Source organism: Narcine bancroftii, chromosome 9 (assembly GCF_036971445.1).
Source record: "Narcine bancroftii isolate sNarBan1 chromosome 9, sNarBan1.hap1, whole genome shotgun sequence".
NCBI lineage: Eukaryota > Metazoa > Chordata > Chondrichthyes > Torpediniformes > Narcinidae > Narcine > Narcine bancroftii.
In genome coordinates this window covers 76,987,165-77,005,492 of record NC_091477.1, presented here as the reverse complement: position 1 = coordinate 77,005,492, position 18,328 = coordinate 76,987,165, and the positions used below count along the sequence as shown (strand labels likewise).

At 41.8% G+C, this 18,328-nt stretch overlaps 1 protein-coding gene across 4 annotated transcripts in view; it reads right to left on the bottom strand.

The window, feature by feature from the left end:
* The window catches only part of LOC138742310 (rho guanine nucleotide exchange factor 4-like), a 74,565-nt gene that overhangs the window by 9,726 nt on the left and 46,511 nt on the right, over window positions 1-18,328 (bottom strand). For 3 of the 4 annotated variants that reach the window (XM_069896569.1, XM_069896571.1, XM_069896572.1), the window contains 5 exons: window positions 17,091-17,323; window positions 14,440-14,569; window positions 12,772-12,903; window positions 7,812-8,058; window positions 1,698-1,769 (listed from right to left, as the gene is read on the bottom strand). In XM_069896569.1, coding sequence (XP_069752670.1) covers window positions 1,698-1,769; window positions 7,812-8,058; window positions 12,772-12,903; window positions 14,440-14,569; window positions 17,091-17,323 — 814 coding nt within the window. Of the gene's footprint in view, window positions 1-735; window positions 917-1,697; window positions 1,770-7,811; window positions 8,059-12,771; window positions 12,904-14,439; window positions 14,570-17,090; window positions 17,324-18,328 lie in introns of those variants that run through there. The other variant, XM_069896570.1, reaches the window with a different exon arrangement.

Below are 18,328 nucleotides of genomic sequence, written 5' to 3'. Positions count from 1 at the left end.
CGCCCAGGATGACAACCTTGTCGGCTGTAGGGGTACGTTGGATGAGGTTGCGCAGGTCGGTGTAGAACTTGTTCTTTTCTGCTGGTTCCGCCTGGAGGGTTGGAGCATAGACACTGATGAGGGTGATGTGACGCTTGTTTTGAAGTGGGAGTCGCATGGACATGATTCGGTCCGAGAGGCCTGTCGGAAGGTTTTCGAGTTTGGAGGCAATGAAGCTCTTGACCATGAAGCCTACACCAGATAGGCGTCGTTCATCCGAAGGCTTGCCAGACCAGTAGAGTGTGTAGCCCGCGCCGCGTTCTTGGAGGCTGCCTACATCTGCCAGGCGGACTTCACTGAGAGCTGCTATGTCGATGTCAAGTCTGAGGAGTTCATGTGCAATGAGGGCAGACCGACGTTCAGGTCGGTGGCTGTCAGCCTTGTCTAGCATGGTTCTGATGTTCCAGCATGCTAGCTTGAGTTTGTGAGCATCTTTTGAGGGGGAGGACGTGGAGGGGGAGGACGTGGAGGGGGAGGATGTGGACCTGTCCTCGGGCCTGCGCAAAGGAGCTTTTAGGTGGAGTGCAGTGCGCGCAGTACTGGCCCCACCCTTTACACCCATGGTTCGTGTGCCGTGGCCGAGCAAGCTGGGACGTGGCAGCGAGGTCCTTGGGTCATAGGTTTTATATTGGAGTGGCCTTCTCCTATGCTGGTTTCTTACCCGGGCTGGAGGGGCCTGCCTCCCCACCTAGGTCGGTCCATACTGCCCGGACCGGGGCCGAGGCCGCCGCAGTTCACCCTGTGCCTTGATTGGGGCCGCCGCCTCCCACTCTCTGCCCGGATCGGGGCCTTCGCCTGCCCCACTCGACCGAGGCCGGGGCCGCCGTCTCCCCCTTGCTCCTGCCCGTATCGGGGCCGCCGCCGTCTACCCTTCTATCTAAATGTGCAATAAATTGCAAAGATGTAGAAAGCTCTGGATCAAGTTTTGGAAAATGGGATGAGCATGGTTGGGTACAACTTTGTTGTTTCCCAAACTAACAACTTTTTATTCATATATTTGTATATGGATGATTCCACATGAAAAGTGTTGCAGAATATTATGAGTGCTTTAAGTACAAGTAGCATAGTGTATACCCATTCTTATAAACCCAGGCAATTCTTGATCTTGACTTCTCTGCAGCTAGATTTGTGTAAAGCAAAGTTAGCCATTGCCTCAGTTCTTACCTCCAGGACATGCAATCCCTTTTCACTATTCCTACTTATCTTTTTTGGCTTGGCTTCGCGGACGAAGACTTATGGAGGGGGTAAATGTTGATTCATAACTAACAGGAATCTCCATAGCTTTTCTATACTATATGGTGTCAAACATTCAAAACAACACTCTAAACATTACAATAAATCATTGTCCACAATTAAGAGACTTAGTTAACAAATAAAATATTTTAAAAAATCATTAATGGAGCAACTTTCACATTTGAGAAAGCATAACATTCTCAATTACTCCTAAAATAAGATGATTTACTTTGTTGTGTTAAAAAAAATCTATTCTGCTTAACATGCTTACCATTTTAATTATTCATACGCGGATAAGACCTTTTTCCACATGCTTCATTATTTCACATTGTACAATAGAGATTGAATCCCTGTTTCATGTCCTGAATAACATTTGCTAGAATGGTTTTCTTATGATATATAATATCTAATATGAGCAAAATTACCTTTGTTCTTCTTTATTGGCTTGTATGCAAGAAATTTGGCCTGGTATTTTTGGGCTTCGGTGATAACAAAGCCTTTAAAGTAAAATAATGTGATATATTAGTGCAGCTTACAATAATTAGAATAATAATTAATTTTAATTTCAATAATTGCAAAGAAATATATTCAATATTGTGGTAAATATGTGATAGTTAAACTGTGTTGGAAAGTGAGGAATGAAGAAAGTTTCATTGATAACAATATCTTGGACTATTTTCTGGGCTAAGATTATTTATTGACAGGAAGAGATGGATCACATTTTTTTATCTTTATGCAGTATGCAGTTAATATTAATTATGTTCACAGTGCACCTGGAGCCCACAATACAAATTTGTACTGTTTAACTTGCATGTATGCAAATTCTATATGTCACTAGCACCTTTTCCACTTGACATCCCAGTTGATTTGCTTTGCAGTCTCCCTGGATAGGAAGTCCTTTGTGCAGTTTCCACTGGGCCACCCTTAACTGGGACACAAATTGCTTTTCCACTGAACACAACTCATCCCTGGGGATCGGAGTGTTCTACCTTCAACTGGAAATGGATGACTTTCTGCTGTCCCTTTTCCACTGGTTTTATCAGCACGCCGGCGTCAGCAAATGCTGGGGATATGAGTAGGGGTAGAGGAGATTAATCCCTCATGTGAAATGACATCATTTGACGCTGATGTTCGGACTGTGTTCCTTTTCTATTGGACCCTGTCCTGGCAAATTTCCAGTTAATTCCTGGGACAGGATGCCAGTGAAAAAGGGGCTACACAAGGATGGCACCAATTCTCAATGCCTTTAATTGATTTCTCCCATAGAATTAAATGTGATTAACAACTAACATGGCCCCAGAACAGGTCTGAAAGGCTAAACCAAGCCCTTCATCTGCACTACACAAGCGGGATCACATAATGTACTTTTGGGAAGAAATTTGCTATCGTACAAAAGGCACAGAATGAACTCAAGGTGGAGAATGTCAATGGCCAGCACGATGCATAGCTTCCCATGGCACCATCCTTAAACTGGGTTGGTGGAGTCCTGAAGGACAAAGCTGACAGTTTGGATCTGCAGCAGGTAGAGAATGAACCAATATGGGAAACACGAATTGATTAACATTTTAAGAAAGGATTTAGAATTGATGGGCATGCTTTCACATTGAAGTTCATGAAGCTAATGAATCTTCATTTTAGTTCTTATCAATTTAAAAGGTTCCAAGAATAGTTTGTGTTCCCTTGAAAACAATCTTGTTTCTATTCTTTCTATACTGTGTGTACTTTGTCATTACAAAGTACCATCTCTGCGTTAATGTAAAAGTGACAAGCCAGTGTACCGTAGTACAAGATCAGTGCCATCTGAATGGTTTCTGTGATCAGCTGTATTGTGGTCATCTCTTACTTTGTGATTTACAAATTGATCACTAATTCCATTCAGTTGGGTAGGTGAACTGCTGCCTTCAAGTGTCCGAAGAGGGATGTGGTGTCGTTACGCTAACGTATTCGTGACATAAAAAGATAACAGAGAAAAAAAGATATTGGTCCTAATATAACACTTGCCTATGTGTGAGTTAGAAACCTGTCCAAAGGGAACTCCAGCTTCATATTACCCTATTTATTTAATGCTCTAATGGGAAAAAAAAGTCATGTAGTGATAGTATAAATAAGAGAAAGAGTGTGAAGTGAAAAATACCCCTTTTGGCGTTCTGCAATTTGAATGATAGGAGCTGTTATAAGCTTAGAAATTCCCTTATGGTATTGCAGATTAAAGAAACATTATAATAAAACTTCATTCAATTCAATGAAAGTATCAATATGTGGTTGTGCATTATATGGCATGATGGCTGCATGTGAGAAAGACTAGCAAGTGTGAGTTTCAGATAGAAAGCATGTCTAATAGAGCATGGAAATACTCAGCAACCATTGAAAATTCTGTGAAGTTAGCATGGTCCAACTGTAATTATGTAATTGATCAATAAATGTGGCATTTGCAAATGGGTCTGTTGTGTAAAAAATGATAGGTGCAGCTGAATCATGGCATTTTTTAAACATGATCCTGTTCTATGAACAGGTACAGCACTGCAATGTCCTGACAAGCCTAATTGAACTGGTGTCCTCCTAAAGAATCCCAAAAGGGCCAATGTATTCATGAAGTGGTAGGTCCACATTACATGTGGAAAGAATACATTTAGATATTGTACTGATTCTACATTTTGGACCTCTGATTTCATGTTTTCTCATCATTCAAGTGATTAAATTTACAATTGAATCTTCTTGAACTCCATTTAGCCTTAAATTTTTGAATAAAAACCTGGCCCTATATGTAGCTTTCCATAAATGGCAAATATGTCAAATCTGTAAATATTATAAAACCATTGAGCCTACTTCACCATTCAATCATAAGCTGATCCATTCCCAATTCAGCCCCAGTCCCTGGATTTCTCCCCATAACCTTTGATGACCTAGCTAATCAAGAACTTATCAATCTCTAACTTAAATGCACCAATTGATGTCATCGCCACAACTGCATCTATCAACAAATCTCAGATTTACAATTGTTTGGCTAAAAAATTTTGCAATCCTGTTCTAAGTGGACATCCTTCAATCCTGAAGTTATGCCCTCTTGTCCTAGACTCTTTCACCATAAGAAACAAATCTTTTTACATCTATTTTTTTAACATGCCTTTCAACATTCAAAATGTTTCAATGAGATTCCCCCCTATTTTCCTAAATTCTTCCACGTACAGGCCAAGAGCTGTCAAACACTCCTTGTATGATAACCCATTCATTCCTGGAATCATCCTTGTTAACCTCCTCTGAACCCTCTTGAATGTCAGCACATCCTTTCTTAAATAAGGAGCCCAAAACTCCTTACAATACTGAGGTCTCACCAGTGCCTTATAAAGCCTCAATAACACATTGCCTTCTTCACCGCTGACTGAACATGCAAATTTACCTTCAGGATATCCTGCACAAGGTCTCCTGAGTCGCCTTGCATCTGGGAATTTTCAATTTTATTCCCATTTAGAAAATAGGCTGCCTATTTTATTTATTTATTTTTATCTACCAAAGTGCATGACTAAATACTTGCCACTTCTCTGCTCATCCTACTAATTTGTCTAAGTCCTTAGCACTACCTGTTCCTCCACCTAACTTCATAAAATCTGCAAACTTGGCCACAAAGCCGTTCATTCAATAATCTAAATCATTAATATACAACATTTAAAAAATGGCCCCCAACATTGACCCCTGTGCAACACCATTAGCAACTGACAACCAACCAGAATATGATCGCTGTCTTCCGATACTCTGCTTCCTGCCAATCAGCCAATACTTTACTCATGCCAGTATGTTTCCAGCTATGACACTGACTCTTATCTTGTTAAGATATTTATTTTGTTCATTTTATATATGTATACATGTACTGCATATGTATCATCTGTCTGTATGTGTATTTGTTTGCTTTGGCAATGAAAGAACACTATTTCGTCAGGTTGTACTTGTCTAATCAGATGATAATAAACTTGACTTTGAAGATTCAAGATTCCATTAATAGTACAGAATATATAATATTACACAAAATTATCTTCTGCCCGCACCTTGTCAAAGGCCTTCTGATAATCCACAGTATCCACTCCTTCTCCTTTATCTAGCTTGCTTGTCTCTGCTTCAAAGAATTCCTATAGGTTTGCCGTAACCCCATCTTTGACAATTGACTCCAACATCTTCCCAACCACTGATTTCAGGCTAACTGGTCTTTATTTACCTTTCTGCTACCTCCCTTCCTTCTGGAACCATGCCAGAATATATTGATTCCAGAAATTTGATTGGCTTCATATGCAAAATCCAATACAGACTTAAGTTCTTTATAACCACAAGAGAATCAGCCATTGATGGTTCAAGTGCAGCAGTCCCACACTGCAAAAATTAACAAGGGAAACTATTCTTTCCTTGAGCAATGCCTTGGGACTGATAAGAAATGTTCTTGTCCCCTTCCGCCTATTATACATCAATATATGACTGAGTTGCATCAGTTTGTTCACTGGTGAAAAGAGAGATGCTTGCCGGTTAAACAAAAAAATCAGACTTGCAATACAAAAAGTTACTGATACTTTTTTGGGACTCATCAGATGATAGATCTTTGTTTGCAGAATCAGGAATTTGTGACTATTCATTACAAAATGATGGCGGTAAAGAAGAAACTGTAATTGCTGGAAAACTAGAGAAAAATACAGAATAATGTTGGAACTCAGCAGGTCAGGAAGGGAATCAATGGAAGGCAAAAAAAACTCTTCAGGAATGCCGTTGAATTACTCCAGCATTTTATGCGTTTCTCCATTACAAAATTATCCCAATGTGGTAAACCACTGTATCTATATTTGGATGTGCTTGGACACACCCCTCGCTGACCTCCCACTGACTCCTGAATAAAGGTGACTGTGCCACAGCCCTCTTCTCAGTCCAGGGCAGTGGCCCAGCATGAACGTGTCTCCATTCTGTTGTGAATAAGAACATATCACAGTGGTTCTCAACCTTTTTCTTTCCACCCACATTCCACTTTAAGTAATCCCTATGCCATAAGTGCTGTGTGATTAGTAAGGGATTGCTTAGGGTGCTATGTGAGTGGGAAGGGAAGGTTGAGAACCATTGAGAACCATTGGATTGAGAACTGGCTGGCAGGTAGAAGACAGAGAGTTGGGATAAATGGCTCGTTTTCTGAGTGGCAGGCGGTGACCAGTGGGGTGCCACAGGGATCTGTACTGGGACCCCAGCTGTTCACAATTTACATTAATGATCTGGATGAGGGGATTGGATGTAATATCTCCAAATTTGCAGATGACACTAAGCTAGGAGGGGTTGTGTGCACGGAAGAGGGGGTCAGGAAGCTCCAGTGTGATTTGGATAAATTGAGGGACTGGGCAGATACATGGCAAATGCACTACAATGTGGATAAATGTGAGGTTATCCATTTTGGTAATACAAACCGGAGGGCAGATTACTATTTGAATGGCAATAGATTAAGAGATGGGGAATTGCAGAGAGACCTAGGGGTACTTGTACATCAGTCTCTGAAGGCGAGCATGCAGGTACAGCAGGCGGTTAAAAAGGCAAATGGTATGTTGGCCTTCATATCAAGAGGGTTTGAGTATAGGAACAAGGATACCTTACTGCAGCTGTACAGGGTCTTGGTGAGACCACACCTGGAGTATTGTGTGCAGTTTTGGTCACCTTATCTAAGGAAGGATGTTCTTGCAATGGAGGGAGTGCAGAGGCGATTCACCAGGCTGATACCTGGAATGGCAGGAATGACTTATGAGGAAAGATTGCGCAAATTGGGATTGTACTCGCTGGAGTTTAGAAGATTGAGAGGGGATCTCATAGAGACATATAAAATTCTGGCAGGACTGGACAGAGTGGATGCAGATGGGATGTTTCCAATGATGGGAAAATCCAGAACCCGGGGCCATGGTTTGAGGATAATAGGCAAACCATTTAGGACCGAGATGAGGAGGAATTTCTTTACCCAGAGGGTGGTGAATCTGTGGAATTCATTGCCACAGAGGGCAGTAGAGGCAGGTTCATTAAATATATTTAAGAGGGAATTAGATCTATTTCTTCAGTATAAGGGTATTAAAGGTTACGGAGAGAAGACGGGGACGGGGTACTGAACTTTAAGATCGATCTTGTTTAATGGTGGAGCAGGCTCGAAGGGTCGAATGACCTACTCCTGCTCCTATCTTTTATGTTTCTATGTTTCTATTACTGAAATATTTTGCTTGAGAAAAATTGTCACCGGCCCATTTCCTTTGGAGTTCTGAAACCGTGCACATAACAAGTCAATGAGGTATGATTAAAACAGTGGTTTTCAAACTTTTTCTTTCCACCCACATACCCCCTTAAGCAATCCTTTACTACTAATCAGAGTGCTTATGGCACAGGGAATACTTTAAGTGGTATGTGAGTGGAAAGAAAAAGGTTGAGAATCACTGCCCTATCAGAGCATCGAGCATCTTAAATCAATGGCTATCCATATAATGTTCACTGGTAGCAATCTACACTACATATATTCTGAAACCAGGTACAAGTCTCATCTTTACCTGAGTCTTGGTCATTTTTAACTAATTTTCTTTCATCCGCAAAAGCATGAAGCCACAATAGTTTGTCTGAGTGTTTCTTTGCACAGAGCAGGTGTACTTCATCGTCAACAAGTTTGTTCTGAAGTTTGAAAGCATTCTTGACTTTAACATTAAATTCCCAGTCTTTGCCATCTTTTATGTCTACCACTAGCATGGTATCCATGTCTATTCTGTACTTGTAGTATAAAACATCACGACGCAGTAGATCCTGTGAAATGGGTCACACATTATATTAAAAATATTTGTCTTTCCCTTCTTGTGACCATCACCTAAGAGCTCTTCATAGGTTTAAAGAATATTGCATATAGAAGATCATTATGCCCATCATGCCTTTGCTAGCCCTTTTAAAGAGCTATCTCATTGGTTCATGTTTATCATATGTTCCCCACGGCACTGCACAATTTAGATCTTAAAACATTTTTCATTTCAATTTTGAAATCCACTATGGAACTTCCCAGCCATCCACAACCCATTTCACCCCATGAATTCCAAATGGAATTCTAAGATTCCTTAGGATTTCTAAGCTTTTCCTGCGTGGGGAGACATCAGAGAGACATAGACTTCAGCGACTTCTGTTGTCTGCACCCTTTACCCTCAACTCTAGCTATAAAGACTGAGTGACAATTGTTTGTGTAATTGTGTCTCTTTTGTTAAATTACCACAGTTCTGTTGCAAATGGCCCAAATTTCTCAGTTTGAAAATCTTTTCCTTTTTCCCCAAATATCTTCAGTCTTTTGTCTTTTTATTCTGGAGACTGGGTCACAAACCAATAGTATCTTCTTTACACAATCAAAACTTTCCTCATTGAAATATTAGCAATGTTCATGGTAAAGTTAAATGTTTAGAAGTATAACTTTTTCTCTTCAGAGCTAAACTTAAGTAGATTTTGCACAATTGATCAAGTCTATAATATAAACATTATTGAACATGCTAATTTCCATTCAGTCCTGCTTAGGTCTGCATTCTGGAATATCACATACACAAATGAAGTGTGGGCTACGAGAATGATTCCACTTAAGTAACATGCTTGTTACCTTAATTAATTAATCAATGCCTTAGTTGTTATTTATAGAACATTGATTAATATTTCCAACACTGACCAAACTTATGGAAACATTTCTCTGACATTGCCTAATCATATGAATTATTTTATAATTTCAGATCTTTTCAGACTCTCTCCACCCACCATTCCTATAGAACACACATGTCAAACTCTGGCCCGCGGGCCAAATTTGGCCCACGATATAATTATATTTGGCCCGCAAGATCATATCAAAAATGTATTAGAGGTGGCCCGCTGGCCGCCGCGCCAGTATAGCGCATGCACAGTAACCGCTGTGTCCCAGGGTGAGAGAGAGAGAGAGAAAAATCCTGGTCTTTGAAGAGTAGTGGTGGGTGGTTTTATAAATACGCTGTCGTGTTCCCCCCGCCCACCCCCCCCCACCGCAGCGTGGCCTGGCAGGTGTCAGGGGAAGCCAAGGCCGCTTCCCAGCGCCCGGAACCCCAGTGGCACAGCGTTTCTTGGAGCTGCAGATGGAGTCGAGACGCCGGAGGGAAGATTGGGGCTCCCCGCCGGGCGATGGGGGCGCCGGCCGCCGGCTGCCCTGTGCCTTCCCACCGGACCAGCGGCGGGTGCCCGGAGTACACGTGGAGAGCGAGGCTGGTCAGGCAGGTAGGGTGGAACCCCCCGCCAATCTTGGGTGTGGCGTGGGCTGGATCGGGATTAGCCGCGCTCACCTGCTCCACCACCGCTGACCGGGATCCCATCGCGGTCCTGAGCACGGAGACTGCCCTGGAAAGGTCCTGGGACACCGGCACGGAAAGAAGAGCAGGGTCCGTAGAACATTACAGATCATAAACAGGCCCTTCGGCCCTTTCACTCTACCTCGTGAAAACTCAACACTGGAGAAACTCAGCAGGTTAAATCGTATCCTTTATCCAGCAGAGAGGTACCTGACAATGTTTGGCCCTTGATCCCCCTCATCAATGTATGAGCGAAAGTCTGTGGTTCTCATAAAAACACCAGAAGGGAGAAACTCAGCAGATCAAAGGGGGTCCGGGAGAAACTCAGCAGGTCAAAGGGGGGTCCGAGAGAAACTCAGCAGGTCAAGGGGGAGGGGTCCGGGAGAAACTCAGAAGGTCAAGGGGAGGGGGTCGGGGAGAAACTCAGCAGGTCAAGGGGGGTCCGGGAGAAACTCAGCAGGTCAAGGGAGGTCCAGGAGAAACTCAGCAGGTCAAGGGGGGTCCGGGAGAAACTCAGCAGGTCAAGGGGGGTCCGGCAGAAACTCAGCAGGTCAAGGGGGGTCTGGGAGAAACTCAGCAGGTCAAGGGGGGGTCCGGCAGAAACTAAGGGGGGGCCTGATCTCGCCAGGACCATTGCCCACTCCCCCTCCCTGCTGCAGGCCGACCCGCGACTCACGGTGACGGGGCCGCTGATCCGCCGAGATGCCGCCCTGCAGCGAGAGCCGATGACCCCGCACTGTCGTTGTCCAACCCGATCGCCCGCAAACCCCGCCCTCCCGCACACAGGCCTGAGTAAGTCTTATGAACTTTAATCTCAGGATAAAACGATCTTCCAATAGTTTCATGTCACAGTGATAAATATATTCCTGGTTAAAAATGGTCCTGCACCTGGATACAAGCTCATTAGGCATAAAACTTGAAAAGTGTGTCAATCAAAGGATATCTGTACCAATGGAAAAAGGGCATGGCAAATAACCCTGCTAGAGTTCATGCCCACAATCAGTCACTCATTTGATTGTTTCAGGAATCATGTTATTCTCCCACATTCTCAATAGCCCTCAGATTTTACTATTCGACAGCACACTAGCAACATTTGACAAATCCTCTATAGAGAAATATTATTTATTGAATATTTTATTTCTCATTTGTTAATGCTTCTGGAAAGAGTTTATCCAAAACTATTATTAAACATTTATTTTAATAAGAAAAAGTTTAACATTACATATGTTGAAAGAAGAGAAAACATGCAGATGTTGTTGAAAATTTTCAATAAATATTTAGTTCGGCCCTCGACTTAGTCCAAGTTTTTAATTTTGGCCCTCCGTGAATTTGAGTTTGACACCCCTGCTTTAGAACATTACAGCACAGAAACAGACCTCCTTGGCCCTTCTAGTCTGTCAAACCTTTTTTTTGCCTAGTCCCACTGATCTGCACTCAGTCCATAGCCCCCCATACCTCCCCCATTCAGGTACCTGATCAAATTCCTTTTAAATGTTACAATTGAGCCCGCATTCAACACCTCAGCTGGAAGCCCATTCCACACCTCCACCACTCTCTGTGTGAAGAAGTTCCCCCTTACATTCCCCATAAACTTTTTCCCTTTCACCCTTAACCCATGTCCTCTCGTTTGTATCTCATCTCCCTCAGTGGAAAAAGCCTATCTACATTTACACTGTCTATTCCCCACTCATAATTTTAAATACCTTTATCAAATCTCTCCTCATTCTTTTATGGTCCAGAGATTAAAGACCTAACCTGTTTAACTTTTCCCTGTAACTCAGTTCCTGAAGTTCAGGCAACATCCTAGTAAATCTTCTCTACACTTTTTCTATCTTATTGATATCTTTCCTATAGTTAGGAGACCTAAACTGCACACAATTTGGTCTCACCAATGTCTTATACAACCTCACCATAACATCCCAACTCCTGTACTCAGTATTTTGATTTATGAAGACCAATTTGCTACAAGCTCTCTATGACACCATTTTTAGGGAATTATGTATCTGTACTCCCAGATCCCTCTGTTCTACCATACTCCTTACTGCCCTACCATTTACTGCATATGTCCTTTCTTGGTTTGTCCTTCCAAAATGCAATAGTTCACACTTGTCTACATTAAATTCCATCTGCCATTTTTCCAGCTGGTCCAGATCCCTCTGAAAGCTTTGAGAACCTCCTTTGCTCTCCATAACATCTTCAATCTTAGTGTCACCTGCAAACTTGCTGATCCAATTTACCTCATTATCATGCAAGGGGTAAAACACAGGATTCTGTTGACACCGTGGTTAAGTGAAAAAACGCACAAATGCTGGAGAAACCCAGCAGGTCAAACAATGCCTTTATGTAGCAATGGTGAAGATACATCAAACAAAGGCACTGTTTGACCTGCTGGGTTTCTCCAGCATTTGTGCGTTTTTTCACATTATCATCGAAATCATTGATACAATCGTCCCAGCATCGATCCCTAGAGACAAGCCTCCATTCAGAGAACCACTACTATCCTCTGGCTTCTCCCGTCCAGCCATTGTCTAATCCTATTCAATACCGAGCGTCTGAACCTTCTTGGCTAACCTCCCATGCTAACCTCCTTGTCAAAGGCCTCACTAACGTCCATGAAAACAACATCCACAGCCTTTCCTTTGTCAACTTTCCTGGTAGCCTCTTTGAAAAACTCTGTGATTGGTTAAACACGACCTACCATGCACAGAGCCATGTTGACTATCCCTAATAATTGGATACCCATGGACTGATTAGTTGTGATTATGCATGGGGGAAGCTTTACCTTTTGACTTGGCAGCATCAATCAACAATAATGCTATTTTACCTTGTTGACATTATTGGGGTTAGTATCCATCCAAATCAGTGAACTTTAAACTGATCTTTGTAGATGTACTCTCCAAATATTGCCAGGTGGAGACAACCTGTCTAACTACCAGTTCCTACCACTTAAAGAGAGAGCTTCATTGTAGAACTGTATTTGTTTTTCTGTGGTAAAGCAAATAAAATAATATGCAAGCTAAAATCAGGAAATATAAATTGTAAACCTGCCACACTTCAAATAGTATGTGAATCCCCAGTAGAACAGAATTCTATTAGTCTGTTCGACACTAGTTTTAGAAATGGCATCAGTGGGAGAAGTGTATTTTATATAACAAGTATAGCCTGACGGTGATATTACCTTCTTACATAAGATTGCTTGATGGTCAAAGAGGAAAAATGCCATTTCCTTGCTCTTGCCTTGTGGTTTCATGATTACAATTAAGTCACCATTTTGAATAAGTTCTGTACTACGATCCAAAAGATCTTCTCCCTGACCAAAATAGAAGTGATTGCTTACCTTAAACTTTGGCAAACAAACTCATCAGTTTTACATTTATAAGTAGATAAAGAAGCAGCTGTAAGTTTTGACCAAATGTACATAACCATGGGCATTTTTGTGTACAAAACAAAGGGTTTTAAACTAAGTACAGATCTAAGGAGCCACAGTTTGGAATGTGAGAGGGCCTGCACTCAGTGACATGTAACCCATGACATGAACAAGGTTTATTGCTGGCACAGAACTGATGTGTAAGGGAGGCAATATGTTGCAACAAAGCAGCATAGTAGCCTAGTAAATTGAGGAGATTCTGCAGTCTGGCTTCAATCCTGACCTCAGATACTACCTGTGTAGAATTCACATATTCCCCCCGCCCCCCCACCACCCCCTCTGATTCTATAGGTTTTCCCCAGGTGCTCTGGTTTCTTTCCACATCACAGAGACGAGTGAGTGCATTGGTATATTAACTGGCTGCTGTAAATTCCTCTTGTATGTCAGAGAATGGTAGTCGAGGAGAATTGATAACACGGAAAACACATGGGAAAAGTGATTGGAATGGGAGCTGAGTGAGATGCAAAAGGCCAAAATGTCATGGCAAAATATAGAAGGAGGATTTATAGGAACAGGCTCAATCTTCCTTGCATATTGTAAAGAAATATGGAAAAGTGATAGAAAATGTTGCATTTTCAAGAGATGCTTTTTCAGAGAAGTTTCTCATGTCTGGTCCTAATTTATGTAGGAGATTTGGAAGGTCCTAATTTATGTAGGAGAACAGAAGGCAAGAGAAATTTATAATTAAGATGCGGGTGCTTCTGCAACTGCTGTATCAGGACCGCTGTCCCTGGTTTGGATCCAAAAAAGCAGGGAGAGGAGGGAGTACTGCTCCTCTCTGGGGTTCTATGATGTGGCCATCCTACCCAATGGCCCTGTACTAACAAACTGCCTGCAGAATTCAGCTGGCAGTGATTTTTTTAATATATCAAAGACCCAAGGCGGTTTGTGCCAAAGGTGGCAGTGCTCCTTGCTCAACAGCTCAGATCTCGAGGGCTGTGGAGCTCAGGAGAGCAAAGTGACCGATGCAGAACACCATAGTGGGAGAATGCTACCCCTATCCCTCCATCCTGTGGAAAGATTTGGGAGGGGACCCTGCAGGGAAACCAGAGGACCAGTTCAGGGCTTGATGGCAGGAGAACTCACATCAGACTGCAGGCTGGTGGACACCAGCTTGTGGGAACTGGTACCAAGGCCAGGATTAATGAGGGTGCTGATGGCGTGCAGGGTTGATGAAGGGCCTCGGGTACTGACAGCTTCCTAATTGCTTGGAGATTTGTAATAAGCAGCTGAGGAGAGTGAATTGGATACCTTAAGCTTGGATACATGACCTCTCTGAAGGGATATTCTTTTGCTTCTCTTAATTGTCTTGATGGGACGCTGGACTAGTGGCACCTCTTTGTGGGCTTTCACAGGGCAAACAAAGGAAAACAAATTTTGTTTATTTTGTGTAAATAACAACAAAGGAATCTTGAATACCTTCCAATTTAAAATTGTATTTTGCCACCTTGGAATCTTTTCAAGGTTCTCAACTCGTCTTTTGCGCTCATTAATCACATTGGCTATATTCTTCATGGCAATTGTAGCAGCTTCCACATTTTTAGCATCCCTCCATGAAGGAAAAAAGTGACAATTAATACCATAAAAATACAGAATATACATGCAGTATTAAAACAAAATAAAATAAAAACAGGAATTCAATGGGACTGGACCTGCTTCGCAGTTTTATAGATTACAATGTGACAGGCAAGAAGCACACTCCTCTTAGGAGTTGGAAAAGCAAAGAGTAGAATCCAGAACAACATATGAAATGGTCATTAAGCTGTCAGGACTTTGCAAATTCCGTGTCTCATTGCAGTCTGATGGCCCCTGAATTGCTATGAACACATCCATTCACATGAATCAGCCCAGTGTGTTTCCTTAAAGATGATGTATGTTTACAAAAATATTTGCCTTGACATGGAGACCAGTCGCTGAATGCTCCTCCTGATCTCACGAGCCAAAATCTCTGATGTAGGGACAAACAATTACTCTTCTTTTCACGGATGCTGCCTGGCCTGTTGTATGCTTCAAGAATTTTCTATTTTTATTAATTGAATTACTAAGATATTCACAGTTCATTGCATATCCATGTTTCCTGTCATCTGCAGATTTAGGAATTGTGCCATGTGCACTAAAGTCCAAACACTCAATATATATTTTAAGAAAAACAGTGTATGTCCTATTGAACCCAGGGGGTAATCCACTGTACAATTCCCTCCAGTTCAAATAAACCTTACACCACCACTCTCTGTGTTTGTATGACTTGGCAAACTTCTATGTATACTGTGTCAACTCCTTTTATCGGTGACTTAAATCTTGATGACATCTTTAGGCAGTCCACAGTAATTGCCTGTTGCTTCTGAAAGTTAGCAGTAATTTGCATTAATTTCTAATTAATGCACACTTCAAATGTTTGCTAATTCTGTCCTCAGCATTGTTTCTAGAACCTTTCCGAACAGCTAGGTTAACTCTGCAGTTACTGGGTTTATCTTTGCACCGTGCTTTTGAATAAGGGTGCAAGAACACAAGAAAATAGGAGCAGCAGGACAACATCAGGCCATTCAAGCTTGCACCAGCATTCAATATGACCATGGCTGATCTGCATTGTTCTCTTTTGTGCCAGTTCCCCAGAGGCTTCAAATTCTCACGCTTTCAATTTTTTTTGTATCAAATTATCTGGCCCCCCACCCCCTCTATCTTTGTGGGCAGAGAATAGAGAATTCCAGAGATACATTATGCTCTGAGAAAAGAAGATTTTACACACTTGAGTTGTAAATGTCAAGCCCTTATTTTGTTGCTTTGTCCCCTTGGTATTGACTCTCCCACAAGATGTAACATTCACATGCTAGTCATCTATAAACAATACATTTTGCATTCATTTAAGTTGTGTAACACTGAATGCTGAGAATTTGTTCCTCTCTGCTCCATAGGTCTCATTTAATCTATTTGGCCTGAAGGTATCCTGGCAATTGTATAGTTATTTGTTAGATTTGATTTGGCATTGTTCTGTGCTTTGTAAGCAACATGATTTGTTTGGATGTGACACTATTCACTAATGATTAATGCTTCTTTCCATTCAGAAGAGAAATTATGAACTGAGGAACCTTGGAACTAGATTTTGGGAAACAGAACAATGGTCCCATTCCAACATGGGAGCAGAAGGTTGCGAAGTAAAGAGAGGGCTCCATAATATACCTCATTCAGAGCTTAAGACAAAACCCATACTGCTGAAAGAACTCAATGGGCCAAACAGCATCCATGGAAGTAAATGGACAGTTGACATTTCAGGTTGAAACCCTGCTTCAGGACAGTCCAAACTTGACTGGCAGGTGAGACAACAGCCAGAAAGAGTTTAAGACAGTTAATGTAGGCCCAGCAAATAGTTGAGTGGTGGAGAAAATACGATGCAGGTAAAAGCACAAACTAAAGATTTGGATGGCCACCTGAGGTCATTTAAAATAACTTCAATTATCATATGTTCAAATTTGACTTTATTGGTGATTAATGATCGCAGCTGATTTATAGTAATCAAACATGTCCATGTTACTTTTTTGTGAATGTTCACAACATTGCTCCAATGAATACTGGTTGAATGAGATGTTCTCTCACTTCAAGGGTAAACGCCACATGGCAAGGCAGGGTGTTTTTTCCTCATCATGGAAAACCTTTGGTTTTATTTGAAGCATTCTTTGGTCTGGCAATGTTATTAACCACAATACGTAAACTTTCAATGATTACAGAGAGAGTCATTCAAACATCTAATTATTAGATCTAAATCTAATGTTTATATCTTTTTAAATAATTTTTAAATCTTGATTTAAGTGTAGAAAAGCTTAAGAAATAGGAGAAGGAGTAGCCATTTTGTCTTTCGACCTTGCTTCGCCATTCAATAAGATTATGACTGATCTGGCCGTGGACCCAGCTCCACCTACCTGCTCTTTCCCATAATTCTTAATTCCCCTACTCTGCAAAATGATCTCCAACTGTGCCTTAAATATATTTAATGTGCCAGCTTCTACCGTATCCTTGTGACCCACTCTGTGGAATTATTGGCCCTGGCTGAGATTGTGTTGTGGTTTGGCACTTACCTGTGGCTGGGTAAAGTGGCCTTTTGAAGCTCCATCAGCTGTAATGGATATTTACAGATCTTCTGCACTGGCATTATCAGAAATGCGCTCAGCGGGAGGTTGGTCATGTGCCGGTGTAGTCGGCAGGTCTCAAAATAAAAGGCATATTCTTGCATTTTCATGAGCTTCACCAGTTCGGCCACTGAATTGGGATGGTTGTTGCAGTATTCAGAGTAGATCAAGAAACTTTGATGCTGGAAGGGAAGAATTAAGCCAAGAACAGAGATAAGGCCATAAGAATAGGAAACTCCATTTGCCACAGCTATTGGTGTTGAAATAAATGAAAGTGAGAGCAAAATGCACACACCACAGAGAAACCTCCACACTGTGTTATTTTTGTGAAAGCCAAGCATATTCAGATTCTTAGTGCAAGTGTAATATCATCTTTCCCAGAAAACTGAAGCACTGAGCTTTGCGCTCTCTTTCAGAGTTGCAGCTCAAGAGAGTTTGTAACACAGGTAAGTTGTCAGAGAGATTCAAGAATTGCAGATCATTGGGGGGGTCCTCCCTTCCTACTATGAGGGGCATCTACAGCACACGATGCACGCAGAAAGCAATAAACATTGTGAAGGACTTCACGCACCCCTCATGTAAACCTTTCTCCCTTCAGCCATCTGGTAGGAGGGACCGTACCACTCAGGGCCCTTATGTCCAGATTGGGCAACCATTTTTTCTCTCCCCCCCCCCCCCCCCCCAAGCCATCAGGCTCCTGAATTCCCAGAACATATGTGGATAGCGTACTGTGGAATTTTATTATATATGTCTTAATATTTTAACTTCTATTTGTGTAAATCTGCTCCGTGGTCCTGGAGAAACATTACCTCTTCTTTACTGTGGTATGAATGACAAATGAAGGTGACTTGACTTGAGATGTTGCAATCTTGAGTAAGAAAGTTGAAGCTGGAGGGTCTCAGCTGCTTTTTCTGTTGAGACCCTCCAGCTTTTTTCTTTTCAGACAAGATTTCATTGGAAAGATTCAGTAGGTCAGCCAGCATCTGTGGCAAGAGAAACAGTCAAAGTTTTGAGCTGCAACGCTTTGTCATTTTCTGCTTTTGTCTCACGTTTTTCTTTTATTTAATCATAAGTTAAAATATATCATAAAAAGTTACTGCCTGCCATTGAATTGAAGGCAATTATCATCGTGGTGGCCATCCCTCGAGGTCGAGGATGATGGACTTTGTTCCGTTGATCTACTTATG